General features: G+C 49.0%; 1 protein-coding gene across 2 annotated transcripts; it reads right to left on the bottom strand.

The window, feature by feature from the left end:
- Positions 1 to 12,446: 12,446 nt before the first annotated feature.
- Positions 12,447 to 19,593, bottom strand: CHST12 (carbohydrate sulfotransferase 12). Of its 2 annotated transcripts, none has more exons than XM_056503672.1 (2): positions 19,462 to 19,593; positions 12,447 to 14,208 (listed from the first exon to the last, which is right to left on the bottom strand). In XM_056503672.1, the coding sequence occupies exon 2, from the start codon at positions 14,111 to 14,113 to the stop codon at positions 12,863 to 12,865; it is 1,251 nt and encodes a 416-aa protein (XP_056359647.1). In that variant the 5' UTR covers positions 14,114 to 14,208; positions 19,462 to 19,593; the 3' UTR covers positions 12,447 to 12,862. The 2 variants fall into 2 exon arrangements, with proteins under 2 accessions (XP_056359647.1, XP_056359649.1); XM_056503674.1 differs by lacking the exon at positions 19,462 to 19,593 and adding an exon at positions 19,158 to 19,338.
- Between the last annotated feature and the right edge of the window lie 1,218 nt (positions 19,594 to 20,811).

The raw sequence follows: 20,811 nt of genomic DNA, 5'->3' as shown, positions 1-20,811 counted from the left end.
AGGGCATCTGTCAAACATTCCCATGGATGGGCATCCACAGCCTCTCTGGGCACCCTCTGCCAAACATTTTGGCAGTGTGGCTCCCCCCACACCTCTCTTTGCTGTGTGACTTCCCTCCTCCTCCTCTCATGTGCTCTTTGTGGTGGAAAAGGTGCAGATGTTGCATTCACTGAGGGGCTGGAATCCTGTGTCCTTTATTTGCCAGGTTCTGCCCTCTGTCATTCAGTGCTTTGCCCAGATGCAGAGTTCAGAGCAGATAGATGAAAGCCACTTGCCCTGAAAAGAGACAGGTCCTCAGCTCCTTGCCCTTATGATTCCCTGCTGGCAAGTGCCATCTTTTTAACCACCTTTTTACTCCACAGGGACCAAGAGATCAGCTGCAAAGAGCTGTCACTCATTTTGGCCTTCCCTGCCCAAAGCTCTCCTTCCCCAGCTGTAAAACATCCTGCACTGGGCTCTGTGGCAGGTGGGATCTGGGAGGAACTGACAGATACTTGACCTCAAAAGCTGCTTTTTCCTCTTCTTGCAGCTCTCAGGACATGAATTCCCACAGGGACCTCTCCTGACTCTGCTCTTCCACAGCCCCTCTGCTCAAAGGCCCTGCAGCAATTTGAGGTGCTGATTTTGCAGATCACAGAGGCAATACTGGCCAATGTGGGTGACACCAGGCAGGGTCCAGCTCTCCAAATCCTAATGCTCTGCATTTCTGGTAACATGTAGGGATGCAGACATCCCTGCTGCCTTGCTCCAGGGAAGCTGGACTGGAAGAAAAAAGCAACTGGGACCATCATCAAGGAGGAGATGTGGGGGGATTTGGGGACCCAGGGGGCCTGAGCTGTGTCAGAGCAGTGGGCACCCTCAGCCTGGTGGAGCACCTTAATCCTGGGTGAAGGTATCAGAAAGGGATGCTTTGCCAGCTCCACAGGCTGGCAAACAGGAGGGGAAAATGTCCTGAAAGCTACAACTTCCTGAGCATGTTCTCTGTCTGGAATCTGCCTGCAAAACAACTCAAATTTCTCAAAGGGGTTCATTATTCACAACTATTTGCTGAATAATTTCTCTGAGTAATTGCAGGTCTGAAGCTTGTCAGCAAACAATTCATCGTGAGCATCTGGGCAGGCAGCTATAACCATGCTCAGGCTCTGGTCTGTGGGTGGATAACCCCAGAGCTGGGTAGGAAGGGCAAATAAACTTGTTTACAAAATCAAGATCTTGACAGGGAAGGGAAAAAAAAAAATAGAAATTGTGTCATTTTAAAATAAGCTGTTTCCACCACGGTTTCTGGATATAACTGACCAAAATAATCTGGCAGAGAGAGCTGGGCATTGGGGACCAGCCCTGGGCTGCCACATCCCAGCACGTGGTGTGTTGTGTCCTCCAGCCTCCCCCATGTCCCTGAGGGAGCAGGAGTGGGGGAAGGAGGAGCTGCCTCCATCCTTGCAGGGCTCTGAGCATCAGCTGGATGCTGGAGGACCCACTGTCACCAGGCAGCACTGACAATTCACACACACACTTGGAGAAGGAGCAGGGACCAACTGGAAGCTTTTCCACAATTCAGGGCTCAGCAAGTGCACAGTAGCACTGGGCTGGGTACCAAAGTCATCACTCAGGCTATGTTTCCTGCTGAAATCATGAAATAATAGATGTCCAATTCACTGGCAAAGCAAGATGCAAAGAGAAATATTGCTTGCAGAGAGCTGGCATAGTGCCCATGGAGTTATAATAAGAATATTTTATTTGCCTGGGCTATAGATAACCTATTTCTCCTCTCTCTCTTGTTGCCTCTGGGGTTCCTGAGAGTATATGGGTTTTCTTGGAATAGCTTTTCTTTTTCAGCAATCTCCAAAGTCCTCTCACATTCCACCAGCTCAAATTTATTTCAAATACTGCTAGACTAAACACAGCCCTAATAGTTGGTGTTAGAGACTGGAGTATCTGACACACTCAAACTGCACAGATTGCAAATTTGAGGCTGTGGTGCTTTTCAAAATGTGCCTGTGTGGGAATAGGAAGGAGAAGAGGGGCTAACCTACTTCAGCCTTTAGAATAGGCAGAGCAGGCAAAGTTAGAGCAGAAATGGGAAAAGAAAAAAAGGAACAAAATAACCCAACAACACCATAGGAAAAAAATTAATTGGCAGGAAAAAAACCTGTTTCACATTGCAGTTTCCTAAGTCAAAAGTAAAACCATGGAGGTGCCAATAGGACTGGACAGCTGTCAGCTCACCATCAACCTGTCCAATAAGTTATTAGAATCCAGAGACCTTTGCATGCAGAAAATCTTGTGCACAGTGCCCTGGAGCCCGTTCAAGGCACGTACTGCACATCCCTGAAAAGCTGCACAGGAAAGGTTCCAGCTGCAGCACGCCAGCCTATCAACTGCACGTGATCAGATTAAGGGGAACCAGCACAAACCAAAGCCTCTGAGCAAGGTGTCCAGCAAAATGAGAGTTTTAATGGGTCAGTCCCTCCCTGCAGTGCAGCACAGAGGAGCTGTTTGCTTAACCTGACATGTAACCACAGCCCCGGGCAGGGAAGAACTGATTCCATCCAATTGTTGCAGCCATTAACCTAAAACGAGTTCTCTGGAATTCTCTGTATCTGGCTGGCCCAGGAGTGCTTCCAAATCCATAGAAACAAGTCAGCAGTTGTCACCTTGGTAAAACTGGAGGCATCAAGCAGGTGAGTGACTCCCTGAAGGGCAGAGCATGACCCATTTGCAGAACTAAGAATGGAAAATGCTTTGCCTTGTATCCCAGTTGCATTCCTGGTGGTCTCTGATCTCGGGGAAGGCAATGCAAAGGCAGTTCCAACACACACACAGAAATTTATTTGAATTAAACCAATATTGAAACAGCCCAGAAACATGACCTGTGAATTCTGTTTCCTTCTTTCTTCCCTTTCAATTCTTAATTTCTTTTCTTCTCAGGCCTTTCATTCACAAAACTCTTTTATTCTTCCTTTCTTGTTTTGTATTCTTAAACTTCTCATTTTGCAGTACATCCCTAATGGGAAAAGAGCCCTTAAAATCACCTGCCAGTTAATCCCTTTGCTGCTGGTGGCTGCCACTTTCCCACCCTGACAGCAGCCAGGAGCACAGGGGTGGATGGCTGTGGAAATGTGCAACGTGAGCTCGGGGTTTTGCTCTGTAAAGTGATGACAGAGTGAGAAGGAAAACACAGGATGCAACTGGAGAGTGGAAGATGTTTCCTCTGCGACAGCACCATTCTGGGAGCTCTGCAAAGCCCCAGTTCTCACCAGTGGAAGACTGGTGCAGGTGCAAAAAAGCAATCAAGTAACCAAAAAACACAATGAGACAGCCTTTTCCTGCCACGTCTTGACCTCATCCTTTCTCAAACCAAACACTGCTGTTCTTTCAGGGGGGAAAAAAAATCCCCTGTTGCTTTTGACCAAACAAGAAAAGAAGAAAAACAAATCCCAGTGCAGCTCCTGCTGTCTGTGGGTGACTGTGTGAGCAGGGCTGAGGAGAGCTGAGGCTCAGCTCCACACTATCCAGCCTTGCAGCTGTGGGCAGGGAGCAGCAGTAGCACAATGGCCCCAGAAATGCCTTGCCAGGGTCAGGCAGATCAAGCCAAACACGTGTAATTTCCCCATTTTTGCTTGGAAGGCACCACATGAGATCCTGCAGGCAAATATATAGAGCCTAATAACTCCCAGAAGGGAGAATCAAAGAGTCATTTTTGTTGGAAAGGATCTCCAAGGTCAGTGGGTCCCATCTTTGATCCAAGAAGATCAGAAGATGAGAGAAAACCCAGGTTGCTTCCAAGGCCCTGCCCACATGTTGGTCCTTCAGCAGCTAATTAACCCCATCCTGGTGGAATTCCTCCTGCCAGTGCACTCCACTCCCAGTAAACACACATCTCTAGAAGGGTCAAAGAAGGATCCCACAGAAAGACCTCACTTGTGGCATCAAGATCTCCACAGTGTGGGAACAGGCCTGTCCAAAGCAAATACAGCAAAAAAAACCCAACAAAAATAATGGAAAGATCAAACCCAGAGTTATGAACGAGGCAGCCAACTGCTCTGTGTTCCTGCACTAAGTGGCATCCCTGCAAGGAGCAAGTCAGAATATTTTAACAAAAATATTCCAGCAAAGAATCCATTCCTGGCAACTAAGCTGTATTGGAAATTTCCTTCCAATCAGCATGGCCAAAAAAAAAGCCAAACCAGCTAACACTGGCGGCAGCAGCAGCCTGATCTATACTGAAAGCTTTTTCCTGAATATTGGAGGAAAAAACAAACACAGAGAGCAAAAATAACACAAACACACCCCACCCCCAAAAAACTTGTTCTTCATTGTTTTTTTAGCCTAAAATAATAAGAGCTAAATTTTCACTGGTGTCTCAATTCCAAAGGAAAGCTTTGCAAGCAGGCAGTTTTCTTATTGAAAATAAAGTGAAAGGCACTGATCCCAAACCTGCAGACTTTCCAATAGCCAGGAACTGTGTCCAAGCACACTGACCTTTTGCTAAGCTCTAAAAAATGTAATAAATGCAAAGTGCAACAGCATCTGGAACCTGCCCTAACATCTTGAATTCACATTCTCACTTGCTGATGAAAGATGCTTTGCTTCTCCTTTTAAACATGTTTGCTCCCAAAAATCTTGCTGCAGCCTGGAGCCACGGCTGTGCTGAGGGCCTGGTCCCAACCTGACCCAATTTTGGCACATGAAGGGCCCTGACCACACAGCAGCTTCATCCTGCTGCTCTGCCCGTACCTGGTGCTGTGGTGGAAGAGAAATGCAGTTTGTCTCAGTCTTACAAAGAGCTTTTGTTTTCAGGCTGCTCCCAGCACCCTCACTTCCCCAGGAAAATCTGAGTGTGATGCCAAATCAACCCAAGCATTGCTTGTGTCTGGGAGTACCTGTGGAATAACATTGAATTTTACTGCCACCATAGGCTGTACTCCCTCTCCTGTTGCACCTGGCAGGGTTTCAAAGGAAACCTGATGCTATTTTGAGAATCCAAGAAATCCAGGAAGCTCAGATTTGAGGCATCTAAAGGAGAAGAGGGAAACCCAACACGACCCCAATTCCATCATTTGGAGATTGACTCCCAGCCCCACTAATTGCAGTGGAAACCAGAGGGTGCAGCCGTGCCTGGGTTCACTCTGTGGCTGCTGAGGGCAGCTGGGACAGGGACACAGCACACAGGGATGGACAGACAGAGGGACAATGGGACATCCACAGCCACCAGCAGCCTGGGGGCTGCACAGCACAACCCACCCTGGGACACAACAGGGCTGCTCAGAACTAACAAGCAAACTGGGTTAATCAAGAGAAATAACCTAGAATGGACAATCCATTGCAACCACAGAAATGACCCTCTGCTGATAGAAAACAGAATGCCAGCACTTGCATGTATTTCACTCCATCAAAAATGTGTTTGTTTAAACATTTCACATGTGTTCACCTGCCCTGAACAGTGGATTGGTTCTGACACCTGGCTTCACATACACTACATTCACACTCACAATACATAAAATACAAGGGAAGATAATCAAGAAACACAAATCTAGGTCATCCTGACCTGAAGCAAGAGCCTTTATTCAGAAGACCTGCATGCCCAGACTATTACTGGGTAGCTGTGTCATGCCAAGGTGGGCTCCCCACAGTGCACAGCAACACCCAGCACTTGGGAAATGCTTCTATACACTCAGTTCACTGATTTATCATTAGCTAAAGGTCACCAAAGGCTTTGTAAAAAGCTTTATCCTCTCAGCATGATCATTCTAGGTGACAAATACTTCTGATTTACCCAAGACACAAAATATACAGAGTCAGAAATCAATAAAGCATGCAAAGGTTGAGGGAAAGAAAAACTGGAGGCAGACAGAAGTGCCCAATAACATGTGAAAGGTCACTGGCACCATCTCTCCAGCACTTCCACCCCCCATGGACATTGCCCTGCTTGCAGAGACTGACAGCTGGTCAAGCTGCAAGATTTCCTCCCTCAGGACAGGCAAACTGAACCTTAGACCACCACTCTTCTTAATTTGCTCTAAATAATTGTTTGCTCCAAGGCCACAATGCTCAACACCACTCATGAAGACACAGGAATTTCAGATAATCTGTCCCCACATCCTGTATCAGAACCCCTTGGATTTTGCCTGCTGCATTATGATAAGCTTTCACCACCTAATTTTTCAGTTATTTCTTTTCTCCTCTACTTTGGCCCCTGCTGCCCCCTGGAAAAGCAGACAGGACAGGTTTCCACGCTGCAGCAGATGGCACCTGGTTTTTCAGCAGCCCCTCAGCATTTACCCACTCCACAGAATCCACATTTTGTTTAGAGATGCCTTCCACTCCCCCCACCCTTTTTGTCCTTCACAAACACATCCCCAGCCCTGCTCCACTCCCTGCTGACCATTCTTTTGGCCACCACTGCCTTTTTAACACATCTTCTTGGCTCTTCTCTGTCCCCTGCACTCCTCCCATGTTTTCCACAGAGACCTGTGTAGTGTCCAAACAAAACAAGAGTCAGTCCCAATGGCATTTTGTTCCATCCATTTTGAATTCCTACAATGACAGAGAAATAAACACTGAAACTGCAGCTTCTCTGCCACAAAATGTGGCTTTGCCAAAGCTGTGTGTGATCCATCTGCCTGGGGGATAAAACATGGAATTCATGAAGGCACTGCTTGGTGGGTCAGGAAAAGTCTCTCATTTGTTGAACACATGGTTTGGGCAAGACTGGGAGTATTTGGTACTGGCACAGTCTGAGGATGAGAATCTGAGACAAAATTACAAACCCCTTCATCAGGTGAAAAGTGCCAGCCCTGCTAATGGCATCTCAGCTGGCTGAGCACACTCTGCTCAAGAATGCCCAGCATTTCCCCAGATGAGGAAGGACATTTTGTTCAGACTGATGGCACTCTCTGTGCCTCCTCTTCCTCTGGAAGCCAGCCAGGAGCAGAGCAGGATGGTAAGCTGGGACCTCTGTATTTCTGTGGCAGAGTTTTGCTCACGAACCCTTATGAGCTCTTGAGCTGGCCAAAGCATTTGTACTTCTTGAATCAATACAGCTCTCATGCCAACAGCTTCCAGATCAACCCCATGGTGAAACATGCCTGGATTGAGGCAGTTTTGCATGGCTTTCACTGCCAGCACTCTATCCCAACACTCCCACCCAGGTCACTGCTCCTCCTGGAGAGCTCCACACCTCCTGTGGACCCAGAAAACAGGTGGTTACCTCTCCCCCTTTATGAAGAACAAACAGGAGGCAGCTTGAGGAAGTCAGCAAAGAGCTCACAGCTACAATTAGCCTCACTGATAAATAATGCTCCTTGGCTCTGTCTCATAGTTTGAGGAGGAAAACATGGTCCATGGCATGAGTCTGTGGGTTCACATCATTCCCTGCAAAGGAAATTCCTGCTGTCCTGCATCCCACCAGAGCCTGGGGATCACTGTCTCTCTCCAAATGTAATGGGCCAGGTTCATACCTCACAGCACAGATGGCAAGGACATGAATACCTGAAAAGCCAGAGATAAAAGGCAATAGTCCTAAAGTATAAACACTGAGAAAAGACTGATGAACAGCCACATTTTCTTTCCCTGCTTCCCCTCTGGGCAAGTCTGCTAAAATTACTGCAGCATCCTCCATTAGCACCCCTGGTGTGACTCTTGGGCATCACCTGGGCAGGGCTAAAAGTTGGACTCGATGATCCTTGCAGACTTCTTCCAACCCAGGATAGCCTATGATTCTGTGTTTTTTAAAATCACCTCCTCCTGTGAGGTTTTCCAGAGCCTTGAGTATTCAGTGGCAGCAATTAATTTTCCAGCCTCAGAGACAGACTCACCTGCAGCACAAAAAAAGCTCCAGCATCCCTCCCATTCCAGCACAGGGCTCTCCAGCATCCCTCCCATTCCAGCACAGGGCTCTCCAGCATCCCTCCCATCCCAGCACAGGGCTCTCCAGCATCCCATCCCAGCACAGGGCTCTCCAGCATCCCTCCCATCCCAGCACAGGGCTCTCCAGCATCCCTCCCATTCCAGCACAGGGCTCTCCAGCATCCCTCCCATCCCAGCACAGGGCTCTCCAGCATCCCTCCCATTCCAGCACAGGGCTCTCCAGCATCCCTCCCATCCCAGCACAGGGCTCTCCAGCATCCCATCCCAGCACAGGGCTCTCCAGCATCCCTCCTATTCCAGCACAGGGCTCTCCAGCATCCCTCCCATCCCAGCACAGGGCTCTCCAGCATCCCTCCCATTCCAGTAAGGGGCTTTCCAGCATCCCTCTCATTCCAGCACAGGGCTCTCCAGCATCCCATTCCAGCACAGGGCTCTCCAGCATCCCTCCCATCCCAGCACAGGGCTCTCCAGCATCCCATCCCAGCACAGGGCTCTCCAGCATCCCTCCCATTCCAGCACAGGGCTCTCCAGCATCCCTCCCATTCCAGCACAGGGCTCTCCAGCATCCCATCCCAGCACAGGGCTCTCCAGCATCCCTCCCATCCCAGCACAGGGCTCTCCCACACCACTCCAGCACGGCCTGGCACTCTGCCACAGCCCCCAGGGCAAATGCTCCCCATCTCCTGCAAGGATGGACCTCAGCCTGCACAGTCTGAGCTTGATCCTCAATTTGATTGAATCAAGGATAGAGAAGAGCTGCACTGTGCCAGCACCACCCATCCTCCCCATCCCTTTCCCAAACAGCCAGCTATCAATGGCTTTATTAAATCCTGCTTTATTTATCCCTCTCGCCCTTGACTAGAGGGTTTATGAGCAAGACCAGCGTGGGCAAGCCCTTAAATTCAAGCAACACGAGTTTCTTTTGAGGCACCACACCCCACCCCCTGGCTGGCAGCGCTGTGCACCACAGCCCTCAGTGCCCTGCCAAGTCACCGGCTTTCCCCCGCGGGCGCTGCGAAGCTCCAGCTTACGTAAGAAGGAACAAACTGGCTTTTCTTCACCACCCTTTCAATGCTGCCATTCATCCCCTGCCCTCCATCCTCCCTGTGCCACCTTGAAGGATGCAAAACACACAGCCAAAACATTTCATCTCACATGTTGTCCCGGGGTGAATGTTGTCAGTGGGTGATAATTTTGTCCCCCTAAACACCAGCTAATTAAAGGGTTAAGGCAAAAAAATACTGAGATGCAAAGGTACCTATGTCTTAAAGACACTCCTACCCTGACAAAGTCATGTCACTGCTCATAAAACAAAGAGTTCTGACCTGACAGCCCTTTCCTAGAGGACACAGGGGCTGCAAAGCCAGGTCACATGCATCCCACTCCACCAGAGAATCCGGCACCAAACAGCAAGGGACCAAATCTCTTCAATGCTTGTGTAAAGATTTTGGCTCTGATGCTGAGCAAGCACTAAAGCTGGTTTCAGTTCTACCCAGCTGGAAACATCTTGGTCAAACCCCAGGTTATTTTTGCATCTGCACATCAGTTCTGCCTCGTTAGACACTCCATGCTGTCTTTGGCCAAGTGGTCAACCCCAGAGAAAAGCAAGCCAAGAGGGGAACAGGACACAACTTTGCAGGCTGAGCATGAAACGACAAAGCCAGGTTTATTCAGACACAAATAGCCTGCTTCAAAGCATTTTCCACCCCTCATGAAACTGATACTAGCATCATAACCATCTACATTCCAGGATTTTTAGCCCTCTTCTGACTTCAGGCCAGCATGGATGCATTCTGCCTGCCATTATTTGTCAAATATCAAATTCCAACTCCTTTACGAAACCAGGAGAGAAGGAAGCATGGCTGGTTGAACTCTTTGTTCTTCTCCCCCCCACATACACACTTTCACATCATGAGAACAGAGCAAGAAACCCACAAAAAATGCACATTTCCAAAGCCAGAGGCTACATCCCAGTTTTGGCAACCCAGTGGTCTTACCACAAAGCTCAGAACAGCCTGGATCCCCTTTGACTTCTTAACAATACATTCACAGTGGTGGCAGGGTGGGGAAGAAGGGCTTCAAAAGGGAGGAGCAGCAAGGAACAAGTTATTTTGAATCCAGAAGCCAACCACTGCAACATGAACAGTCTCCATCGGAGTTTTACTGCTCCTCCCGGGACAAGCTTTGAAGCGTGGCAATGGAAAATGAGGAGGGAGCCAACAGCACCCAGCACGCTGGTTTGGGACAGTTCTGCAAGCACTAAAATGTTTAAGATATCAATAAAGACTGGACTTGGTGAGGTGAAAGAAGAAAGAGAAGACAGTGGCCTCATGCCATCCATACATTCTCCTGCCTGCAGCTCCCAGGAAGGCTGATGAAGCCATTGGGATGCAGGCAGCTTGCTCAGCCTCACACATGGGGTCTTTTGGACCTCAGTGTGATGCAGCACATAAAGCTGGAATTTACTCATTTCATCCAGCTTTGGATGTGGAAAGAGAAATCAGTGTGTTCCAAGTCTCCCCTGTCTAGCCAGTGTCGGCAAGGGAAGGGAGCCTTGGAAAAACCTCTTTCTTCTATGGCTGTTAAAACACAAGGCAGCCACATGGAGAGGATACACTCTCACACCACATGGAGCATCTGCTGGGCACGTTTTGCAGGCATTTTGCATCTTTTCTGCCCATTGCACAACCAGGACCTCACTGCAAAAATGGTAACACTCTACAAGCCATTCCTCCCCAGCCCTGGATGACTGCCAGCCAGTGACCTTGAGAAGATGCTCCTGGGACAGGCTGTGGCCATGAATCACAGGACAAGTGTGGCTGGGGAGGCAGCAGCTGCTTTGCAGGGTGGCACTGGGATCCAGCAGCCAAGCACTGCCCAGAGGGGCAGGAAGAGGAGGACCAGACCAGGAGGTGCAGGGGAAGCAGGTGGTGGGAAGCTCACACGGCATCCGTGCTGCAGCCCCAGCCCCCCATGCCTGCACATACTAAATATCAATTACATGGAAATTAAAAGAGGAAAAAATAAACACTTTGAAAAGACAAGAGATGCAAACATCCACACTGTGTTTTTTGAAGAGGGGGATGAACCCACCCTGAAGAAATGTAAATGCAGCAGGAATCAAGAGACTCCCGGGATTACTCATTATAGGAGACGAGACTCTACATCTTTCTGTTTTGCAGCAATTAACTGTTAACTGGGGAAAAAAAATGAATAGATCAACACTTTTCTATTATTAGTTTTAAATAATGACTCAGAAACAGGCACTTCCTTTTTCCCCAAGCTATGAGGAGCAAAGCACCAAGACCCTGATGACAGCTTCACGCTCATTTAAACTGCAAATATATCGGCAAAAATTATGGGAGAGTAGTGTGAATACAAGGAGAAACAAACTCTGTTCTATCTACCAGCAATTACATCTCATTTATAGGTTAAAAAGCTTGATACAGCCTATTTGTTAGGAAGAGCATGGAGTGCCTAGCTGTACTTGTGCAGAAATTGGGGAAGTGAGCAGAGAGAGACTGAGGAAAAGAAAGTCACGCTGCTGGTAGCCTTGGAGAGCAACTGAGTAAAAGGCCAATACAAAGTCTCCCCAAAACACTGTCTCCCGAGGCCTGACCCTGGACCTTAATCACCAATACCATCCACAGTCCAGGGAAATAATTAAGCATTTCAGCTCTGAAAGAGCTGCCTGCCTAATCTGCTAAGCAAACAGTTTTTGCAGAGCAATTCAGAGAGAGAAAGAGAAGCAGATTCAGCTGATGAGACACAAAAAGTCTCTAAAGGCATTAATTTCCTTTGGGAAACAGCCCACATGCTCCCAGCACAGTGGGAACCATCACTCCTGCAGCAGGTCCCAGCAAGGCAGATGATCAAATCTGCATCAGCCATTTGGAATAAGCAGAAAGGCAGAAGATGAGGACGTGGTGTCACGAGCAGTAGCTGAAATGCTGAAAACAGAAAAACTTTGAGTTCACCTTGACATCTGCTTATTGAAGGAAGCCTTTTGGATCTCTTCTCCCAGGGATTAGCATCTGCATCCCTGCCATGTTCCCTTAGAACAGTGCCCAGGACATGGAGCAGCACACCGCCAGGGCCTGGCCAGCTGGCCCATCCAGGAGCACACTGCCCACCCTGGCTGGCCACAGCCCCTAAGAACTTCAGCACGCTCCTGGAATGGGACAAGTCACAGGAATGCTCCACAATGGCAAGGTATAGGGCTCAGCTTTGTGGACAGCAGAGTCCCACAGTACTTGGCCAAAAGGTCAGGCAGTGCAGAAGTGCTGTGTTGGCCACCTGCATGTCCCAAAACACCCTACAGGACTTGTCACTGCTCCAATGCCATTTCCTTCCTGTAACCCTGGTGTCACACTCCACACCTGTGAGCAGTGTGAGTCACCAGAGTCCTTCCAGGTGTTCTTCCAGGCCTGTTTGGCAGTCAGGCAAGGATCCATCCCACTGCCTCAAGCCCATCTTGCAATGCAGCACCATCAACATTCCATTCCCCAGAGACACCCAAGTGCTCTGCAAGCCTTGGACCTCTGAAACACCAGAGACAACACACACAGACAGGTACATAATTTCCTGGGGTTTTCTTTTACCTTTTTTTTTATTCCTTCCCTTCCTTTGCCACGACATATGCTTTGTTTTAAATATCTTAAATATATTAATTTTTAAAAAGTATTAATAAAAAGCTACTGAAGGACATGATTGGCAGAGAGACCAAGGGCAGCGACCCATTGCCAAGTATGGGGACATTTTAAAAAACAGAAAACAAACAATAATCAAAAAAAAAGGCATTTTTTGCATATGCACAGCTGGCTGGAATACCCTGGACTCTGGCATTATTGCAAAATGGAAGGGGAAGCAGTAGAAAAAATATATTCCATTGTACCAACTTGCATTGGGAAGGGAGTTAAGGGCAAAAATGAGGAGGATTTAAACATTTTTGGTATTTCAGATGTTCCCTCCCACACCCACTGCCCAATCATTTTCAGTCTTTAAGCAAGTTTTCTGGCTTGGGGTAACCAAAGAGTACAAAATCGGCTTCATAAAGTTTGTAGAGTTGCTGCCTCCAAGCCAGTGGGATTTTGGCAAACCAGTTATCTTCCCAGCTGCTGGCAGTCCTGTTGCGGTAGCTGGGTGGGAAGCGGAGCAGCCTGTCCACTTTGAGGAGCTGCAATAAATAAGCAGCATCCTCATCCAGTGTCTCCAGCTTCCCGATGAAATCATAGTCTATCTGGCACGGGTGGCACAGACGGTAAACCTGCCTCCAGTGCTCATTGAAAGGGGCCATCTTCTCTGTCCTGGGATCCAGTAAGTACTGGATGAAGTCAGAAAAGGAGACTTTGAGGCCTGCCCCGAAGGCCTCGCTCACGGAGGTGGGGAGGTTGGTGTGGTTGGAGTAGAGCTTTAGCATGGGGACAGCGAAACGCCGGTAGAAGTCCTCGTTCTCCAGCTCGAACTTGCTGCGGAAGGCGGAGATGAGGCGCACAAAGGGGTCTCGCACAAAGAGGAACTTGGTGTATTTCTTCAGCTTGATCTTCATCAGGTGCCGGGAGAACTTCCCGTAGCGGCGCCAGAATTTGTTGAAGGTCAGGTGTGTGCTGGTGTTGTGGACGTGCTCCCGGGGGATGTCCAGAGGGTTCCTGTAGGGCAGCCCCTGGTCCAGCAGGCTCTCGCTCAGCACGATCATCACGCGCTTCCAGTTGGTGCAGGCCACCTTGGGCACGTAGCAGTAGATGACGCCGTGACGGTCGTCCACAATCAGGTGGTTGAGCTCGTAGTTCGGAATGTCATCGAAGGAGCGCTCCTTGGTGGGGAAGGTGAAGCTGGAATTGGCACAAAACTCCCGCAACGTTCTCTGCCTCTCCACCTGCAGCTTCTCTTGGTCCAAGCTGTTCCTGTCCTTGTGTGTAGACCAGTCATAGCCCCGCACGTTCTCCTCCAAGTTACTTAGCACAGGCTTGTTGGAGCCCTGGACGAGGAGCTGCTCTGTCCTTCGGGGGATAGAGCTGTTCTGTTTCAGGCTCGAACTAAGCAGCTTTGCCAAAAATTCATCTACATCTGGCAAGGCTTCCCAGTCCTCACCTGCTGCGATGGCTCCTGGGGAGCGGGGTCTGGAGAAGGATGTGTGCAGGTAGAAGTGAGCTGTGCCCACGTTGTCCCAGTACACAATAATCAGGAGGATCATGAAGATGGAGACCAGCACCACAGACAGACGGAGGAGCCGTGCTTTGGTCATCCTGACACCTACTGTGGTAGCTGGCTTTCACCTGGATTCACCTCTGGCTTGCAGAGTGAGGCTTGGGATCCAGCATGGTGCTGCAGAGCAGGAGCCTGGAAAGGTATGAGGAAAGAAAAGTTAGTTGAACCCTTAATCCTTCTGGTTTGGAGAGAATGGTCTGGCAAAATCAAAACTTGTCGTGGGGCTGACCATTCCCATCTCCACATGGGGAGAGCTGTGAGAGGTATCCATCTCTGTGGAAAAGAGCTGGCTGGCCAAAAGCAGACATAATGTGTGGCAATTTTATCAGTTTCATTGAAATCACGGCTTTTTATTAATCCCAAGCTTCTGGAGTTAGGTGATTTCAAGAGAAGCTCTGTTTAAACTCTGCAAAATTTGTAAAGTATAATTATTTCAGGCCTAGAGCTTACAGAGGCAAATTTGAGAGTATTAAAATAAATAACCATACACAGAAAGTGTGCAGAGCCAATTACCTTTCAGATCTCCTTGATTTTTATACTACCTAACAAACAAGAAGAAAGAAGCCTCAATCCATGATTTCAGCTTTTGGTATCACAGTGTGGTCTCCTCTCTGCATGAAGGTGCTCTGTGCTAAAAACAAATTCCTTACTGGAGTTACGAATACAGGGCTGAAGGTGCACTGCCTCAGTGGCTAAAGCAAGTCCCTGCTGAGAGAACATCACTGACCTGAACATGTCATCTTATCTACTCTGTATGAAGGCACCCAGTAGGTGTTATCTCCATGACCTTTCTTGGCAGCTATTTCATTTTGCCAGGAACAAAGATTATACAAACAGTACTCCTACAACCTCCCCACAATTGGATACAGTCTTGATAAGAGTCACGCATCAATAAAAATCTAAAGAAGAGATTATTTTTAACTGAATGATTTTGGAGATTAAGGATGATCTGGTAAATCTGTGTTCATGCACAGACACTGTTGAGTCAGGACCTCTTTTCTTTAATGAAATTTATATTTCTATCACACTCAACACTAACAACTCTTGATCACCAAAGACAGATGAGAAATCACTGTTTAGGGGGCTGTTTAGACCATCTGTTCTGTGGGGTGCAGCAGATTTGGGTTTTTTGCTTCAACCAGCCCCATCTTTTCACTTCTGTCTGCTCTTCACAACTCCCAGTTCCTTTCTTCCCACAAGATCCTCAGGGAACACCCATGTCCCCACCCTACTGCATGTTTTCTGGTCCCAGGCTCCGTGCAGAGGCAGGCTGGCAAACCAGCCTTCATCTCTCCCCAAGCCAGCAAGGAGCCAGTGCCTACAGCCAGGGAAGAGCAGCACAGCTACAAGTAGTTACTGCCATGTTCTCCACCCCTCCAAGCATAGTCCAGGCTCTGATTATAAACACAGAGCAGCACCTACAGATAAAAAACAAGAGCTGTCCTTTCCACAGACATTCTAAGTCTTTCCAATGACTTCAGAACAAACCCTGCAAACACCAGCTTTGAAAACAAAGCCACTTCAGGGCAAGCTGCCCTGAAAAGTTTTTTTAAATGAAGGCTGGGTGTCTCTTCTTCCCAAAACACAGAAGTTGCTCCCCAGCCAATTCACACCACCCTTGAACAGCATCAAGCCCACCCTTCACAGAGATGCAGAAGAATTCCAGTCCAGATATGCAAAAGTGCTGAGCTCTGTCGTTCCCAGAGAAAAGGTGCTCAGCACCTCTGACATTCACTTGCATTGAATGACTTGGTAAAAAAGTCCCCTGCATTGCTGCGCCTGTGTCTTGGGGTGACAGGTTTTAACAACCAAAGTCCGGGTTTCAAACATTAGACAACAATTTAGCAAAGAGGAACAATACCAGATACTGTTACATGTCAAAGTATTAGGTCAGCTTGTCCCAAGACACAGAACACATATCCAAAGGCTTATGGTTTCTCCACCCTGGTGTACTTATTTACAATTTCGAAGTTGGGAGAGCCAGAAATTCAGCAGAGCTGTAGCCTAACACAAGGCTTTGCACTGCAACACCAAAAAGTGCCCTTTCCTGAAGCCAGGTTCTCATTCTGCCTGTGAAGAGGAGCTGGAGAAACTGCAGACATAACGTTTTACACCCTGCAGAGCAAGAAGCAGGTATTACTCAGCAGTAATTCTCCGTGTTTAGCTAGTCAAGATTGACGATGGAGCAGATCTGAGAGGAAACACCCAGAGATCAGCAGAGAGCTAAAGAAGGGGCAAATTACATATGTGCGTCAGCACTTCAGACCAAGCATCCGAGTCCAGCAGCAGAAGATAATGGAGGGACACTGCCAAGCCTCCTGCTTGGCACACTCCTGGGTTTGAGTTTTGCCCAAATCTGTTCTTGCTTTTGATCCCGTTTAGCTGCTCAGGGCAGGGACTGCTTCCCATTCTGGAAGAATAGGGTGCCCACTGCGCACAGAATCCCAGCACGCTGTGCTCCCAGCACTGCTTCAGACCTCAGGGCTGCCTGGAATGCAGCAGGCCTGGAAAGCTGCACGGAGCATCCTTTTCTGCTATCCCCATACCCAGCAGCTTCCACAGCCCTGGGCAGCACAGCAGCCTCCCAGCATTCCTGCACAGCTGTCCCAGCCAGGCATGGACAGATCACTCTCCTGGCAGCAGTGACAGGGGCAGACTGGACACTGTGTGTGGCACTCACATTCCTGGGGCAAATGAAAAGAGGGATCTTCACCAAATCACCCCACAATGCAGCTTTACCAAGTGCACCCCAAGGGCTCCAGCCTGCTTTCCAGGACACGGCACGCAGGCCTGCCAGAGAGTTTGGCTTTTCCAAGACACACACACAGCAGCGAGCAGCACAGAATCAGAAAGACTCTACTTCCATTAACTCTACCAGTGCCAGAGAGGAACCCTGGAAAAAGAGCAGCAAGACAGCTTAATTCTCCCTCAGAAGGAAAACACTGCAGAAAACAAGAGCTGCTCTATTGATTAAGACCCATCCCCTTCCTGAGCATTTTATAAAGGATGCCAGACTGAAAGCACAAATTTGAGGTCTCTGTGCACATTAGAGGGAGCATGCCTCTGTCCTCCCCTCGCCAGAATCAAAAGGAAAAGCTTCCAGAAAGAGCCAAGAATTTACATTCAAGTTCAACCCAAAGTCACTAGCCAACAGGAACGTGCACCAGGATCCACACAAAGCTGCCTCTGTGACACGGTGCTGGCAAACCGGAAAGTGGACCAAGTGCTATAATCATCCTACAGAGTCCCCTGAGCAGCCATCCCGTGACCATCTCCAACCTGAACCTGGCCTGGGTGTGAGCCAAAAACTTTTCTCCCCATCCCAGGCCAGAGAAAAACACTAAGATCTAAGGTCACTGGTCCCATGACATGTCAAACCCCCTGCTATGTCAAACGAGCACCTCTCAAACTCCCGTTTAACACTAGAAAGGAGGGATGTGTCCCCAGAACTCTTATTGCAAAAGCTATTGCACATGCAACTCCTCCGAGGTTTGGAAACTATTTCCACTTCACAGCCCGATTGTAACTGTTTGTTCTTAGGACAGATAAAAACTTAAGTAATTTGTGTCTCTTTATTCCACTCCTCTTGGCTTTATGCAGCAGCTACATTCTCTTCCAGCCTCTCTGCAAAATAAAGTAATGCCAGCTCACTTACAGGAGCAGTAAGGCCTACAGAAAATAAAGCAGCTTACAGAAAGGCAGGTGCCAGACACAGGGGACAGTAAGCCCTCTCTATGAACAGCAGTGGTTTTGAAAGAAATGTGCCTGCAAAGGCCTGGGTGCAGATCCCCTCTCTTCTTGCTTTGGGTTTCCCCAGCACCAAGCACCTCAACTCCTCCAGTGCCCACTTGATCTAACATGAGAAGATACAGGATTTCAGGCAGCTTACATGGATTTTCTGCTTAGAACGACAGAAAAAAGTGGAGTAAGAACCCCCCACCAAATTCAAATAGATACTTTCCCTTAGGGCACTTCACCAGGGATCACTGGACTCAAGCAGCCCTCTGTACTCACATATCATGGTACATAATAGTTACACTTAAGGAATCAGCAACCTCTAGAAAAGTGGAACTAATTCAATCTCCTAAAGGTGCAGGAGAACGATCTCCCACCAGTCAAAGCAGACCATACCAAGAAACAAATTTCATGCACTTGGCTAAAACTCAAAACATTGTTTCTGCCAACCTCACAAAAGTCTAGCACCCTTTGCAGAGCAAGGAAGTTTTAACTCATTGAATGACATTAATATTTACATTAGTATAAGTGTATACCATAAACAAAAAACGGAGCTGCTTTGCATGTTGCACCACAACTTAGCCCATATATGTTAGAGACCAGCAGAAGAACATCCTCATCCACAGTTTGCCCACCTTGCCCACGATTGCCAAAAAGCCTGGTTTGTACAGGCTTGGAAGCCCTTGTCACCTCCTTTTTAATATTCTAACTTGGAAGTTGTCACAGTTTCCTAAATTTTAGGAGCAAACTCCCAAAACACAGCACATCCTGTTCATCCATTACTTTTGTCACAAACTTCCAGCACATGCACTGGAAAATCCCTGGCTTTACAATCGCAGGAAGCACCTCAGGCAGCCCGGGCCAGCAACACACGGGGACATTCGCTGTGTGTCAACCCTGACACCCGCACCGGCTGCAGTCACCTTACAAACACCTGGCTCGGGCAGTTTTCAGCCTGATCTCTTCAGTGAAGTTTTCCACGTGGAGTTGAGGCTGGAAGAAGAGAGTTTTTGGCCGGATCCCCGCGGGAGCCGGGCTGTGCCGTCGGGAGGCGGCTGCATGCCGGCATCGCTCCCGGCAGGGCTGCACCAGCCTCGGGCCCAGCACCGGGGCTGCAGGGATTCACAGAATCGTTAAGGTCGGAAAAGACCTCTAGGATGGAGTCCCACGATCAGCCTAACGCTGTCAGGTCCACCAGCAAACCGTGACCCCAAGTGCCACATCTACATCTACCTCCAAGGCACGGTGACACCACCTCCTCTCCGGGCAGCTCGCTCCCTGGCTCAGCTTGAGGCTGTTTCCTCTCCTTCTGTCTTTGCTATCTGGGAAAAAATACCGACACCCACCTGTCTACAGCCGCCTTCCAGGTAGGGAGCGATGAGGTCCCCCCGATCCGCCTTCAATCCAGGCTAAAGCTCCCCAGCTCCCTCGGGAGCGCCCAGCCGGGAGGGTGCTGCGTGTGTGGAGAAGCGGAGCTGCCCCACAGAACCCCCCGCGTCCCGCCGGAGCCGATCCCTACCTGAGAGAGAGGAGGGACGGGCGTGCCCATAACCGGGAGCTGGCCCGGCCCCGGGGCGGCACCGCCTCAGCGAGCCCCGCCCGACCCCTCGGACAACCCCCGAGCCCTGCCCTGCCCGGCCCAGCGCTCACCTCCCTGCCGGGCACCGCAGCCTTCGCCTTCTTCCCCTGCCCTTCTCCTTCCTTCCCTCCTCCTCCTCCCGCCGCGCTCCCGGCGCCGCCTCTCGCGAGACGCCGCGCGCGGGGGTCCCCGCGGGGCCGCGCAGGCGCCGCTCCGCCCGCCAGGGGCGGCCCCGGCCGCGCGCCCGCCTCGCCTGAGGGAGCGGCGGGAGCGGGGCGGCTCCTGAGGGCCAGAGTGAGGGGAGACAGCCGGGAGCTTGTTATAAATGAGAAACAAAAGTCTCGGTATTCAGCAAGATTTAGATTGCTTTATTTTATATAGACAGAGCGAGCAGCACGCTGGGGATAAATGGGGGCCACTGCCCGCTCCATGCTCCACCGAACTTTGGTTTGCAGCTCCCTTTTATAGCGTGGTTTCCTTGTAGTCATCAATAATTGTTATTTTTTCGTTGTCATAATTTTGCCAGGTAAGCAGTGGTGGTCCGTGGGATCGCTGGACGATGTGAGTCTCCAGACAATTTGTCAAGTCCCATAGATAAGGAAATGGCAGAAGTCAGAAGTCTGGTCTCAGGAATAGGCTGCAATGGATTACTCAAAGGCAGGAAACCTGATTTTGCAGGATCTGTCGGGCTGTGTGAAAGCCTTGTTTTGCAAGCTGTCAGTAGATACAACTTATTTAGAAACATAATATTCATAACAGGGGGATTTAAACCAAAATGATTTAATCGTATATTTCCCTTTCTTTAGTGTCATGCGTCATTTCAGACCTAAGTATTCTGGTTTATACAAACCCCAATACTTCTATGATTAACATGAATCTTTTATCAGTTATCACGAACTGGAGCACGAGATTCACCTCGACACGGGGAAGAGCTGCTTCCCATGAATGTGGCCATGGAGGGTGCGAGTTTCCCTCTCTGGAGACATCCCAAACCCTCCTGGACACCTTCCTGTGTCACCTGCTGTAGGTGACCCCTCCGTGGCAGGGAGGTTGACTAGGTGATCTTCAGAGGTCCCTCCCAACCCTGAAAATTCTGTGATTCTGTAAATATTTAACATAAATCTCACTTTTAAATTAATTACAGGTTACCACAACATAACGCTGTTTGGGTATTTAATATTTCTGAAGCTTGGGTGGCCAACAGTCATTATAAGGAGCAAAATTTAAATAACTGGACACAGTGAGACTAGAAAATGCTGCTGAAAAATCCCAGCACCGTTTAAGCTCCTTTTGTTTCTCTAGTTGTTTGTGATTGGTAAGAATTGAATCAAAAAGACATTAGCCCAGCACTGAAAAGTTCCACTTTGCACAAGACACAGGCTGCAGCCTCACATCCAGCAATAATCAAACCTACAAGTGAT

Source organism: Oenanthe melanoleuca, chromosome 14 (genome assembly GCF_029582105.1).
Source record: "Oenanthe melanoleuca isolate GR-GAL-2019-014 chromosome 14, OMel1.0, whole genome shotgun sequence".
Classification (NCBI taxonomy): Eukaryota; Metazoa; Chordata; class Aves; order Passeriformes; family Muscicapidae; genus Oenanthe; species Oenanthe melanoleuca.
This window is presented reverse-complemented; position numbering and strand designations above follow the sequence as displayed.

Coding starts and splice junctions, on each gene's coding strand:
- CHST12 (XM_056503672.1), bottom strand. CDS start 14,113: ATGACCAAAGCACGGCTCCTCCGTCTGTCTGTGGTGCTGGTCTCCATC.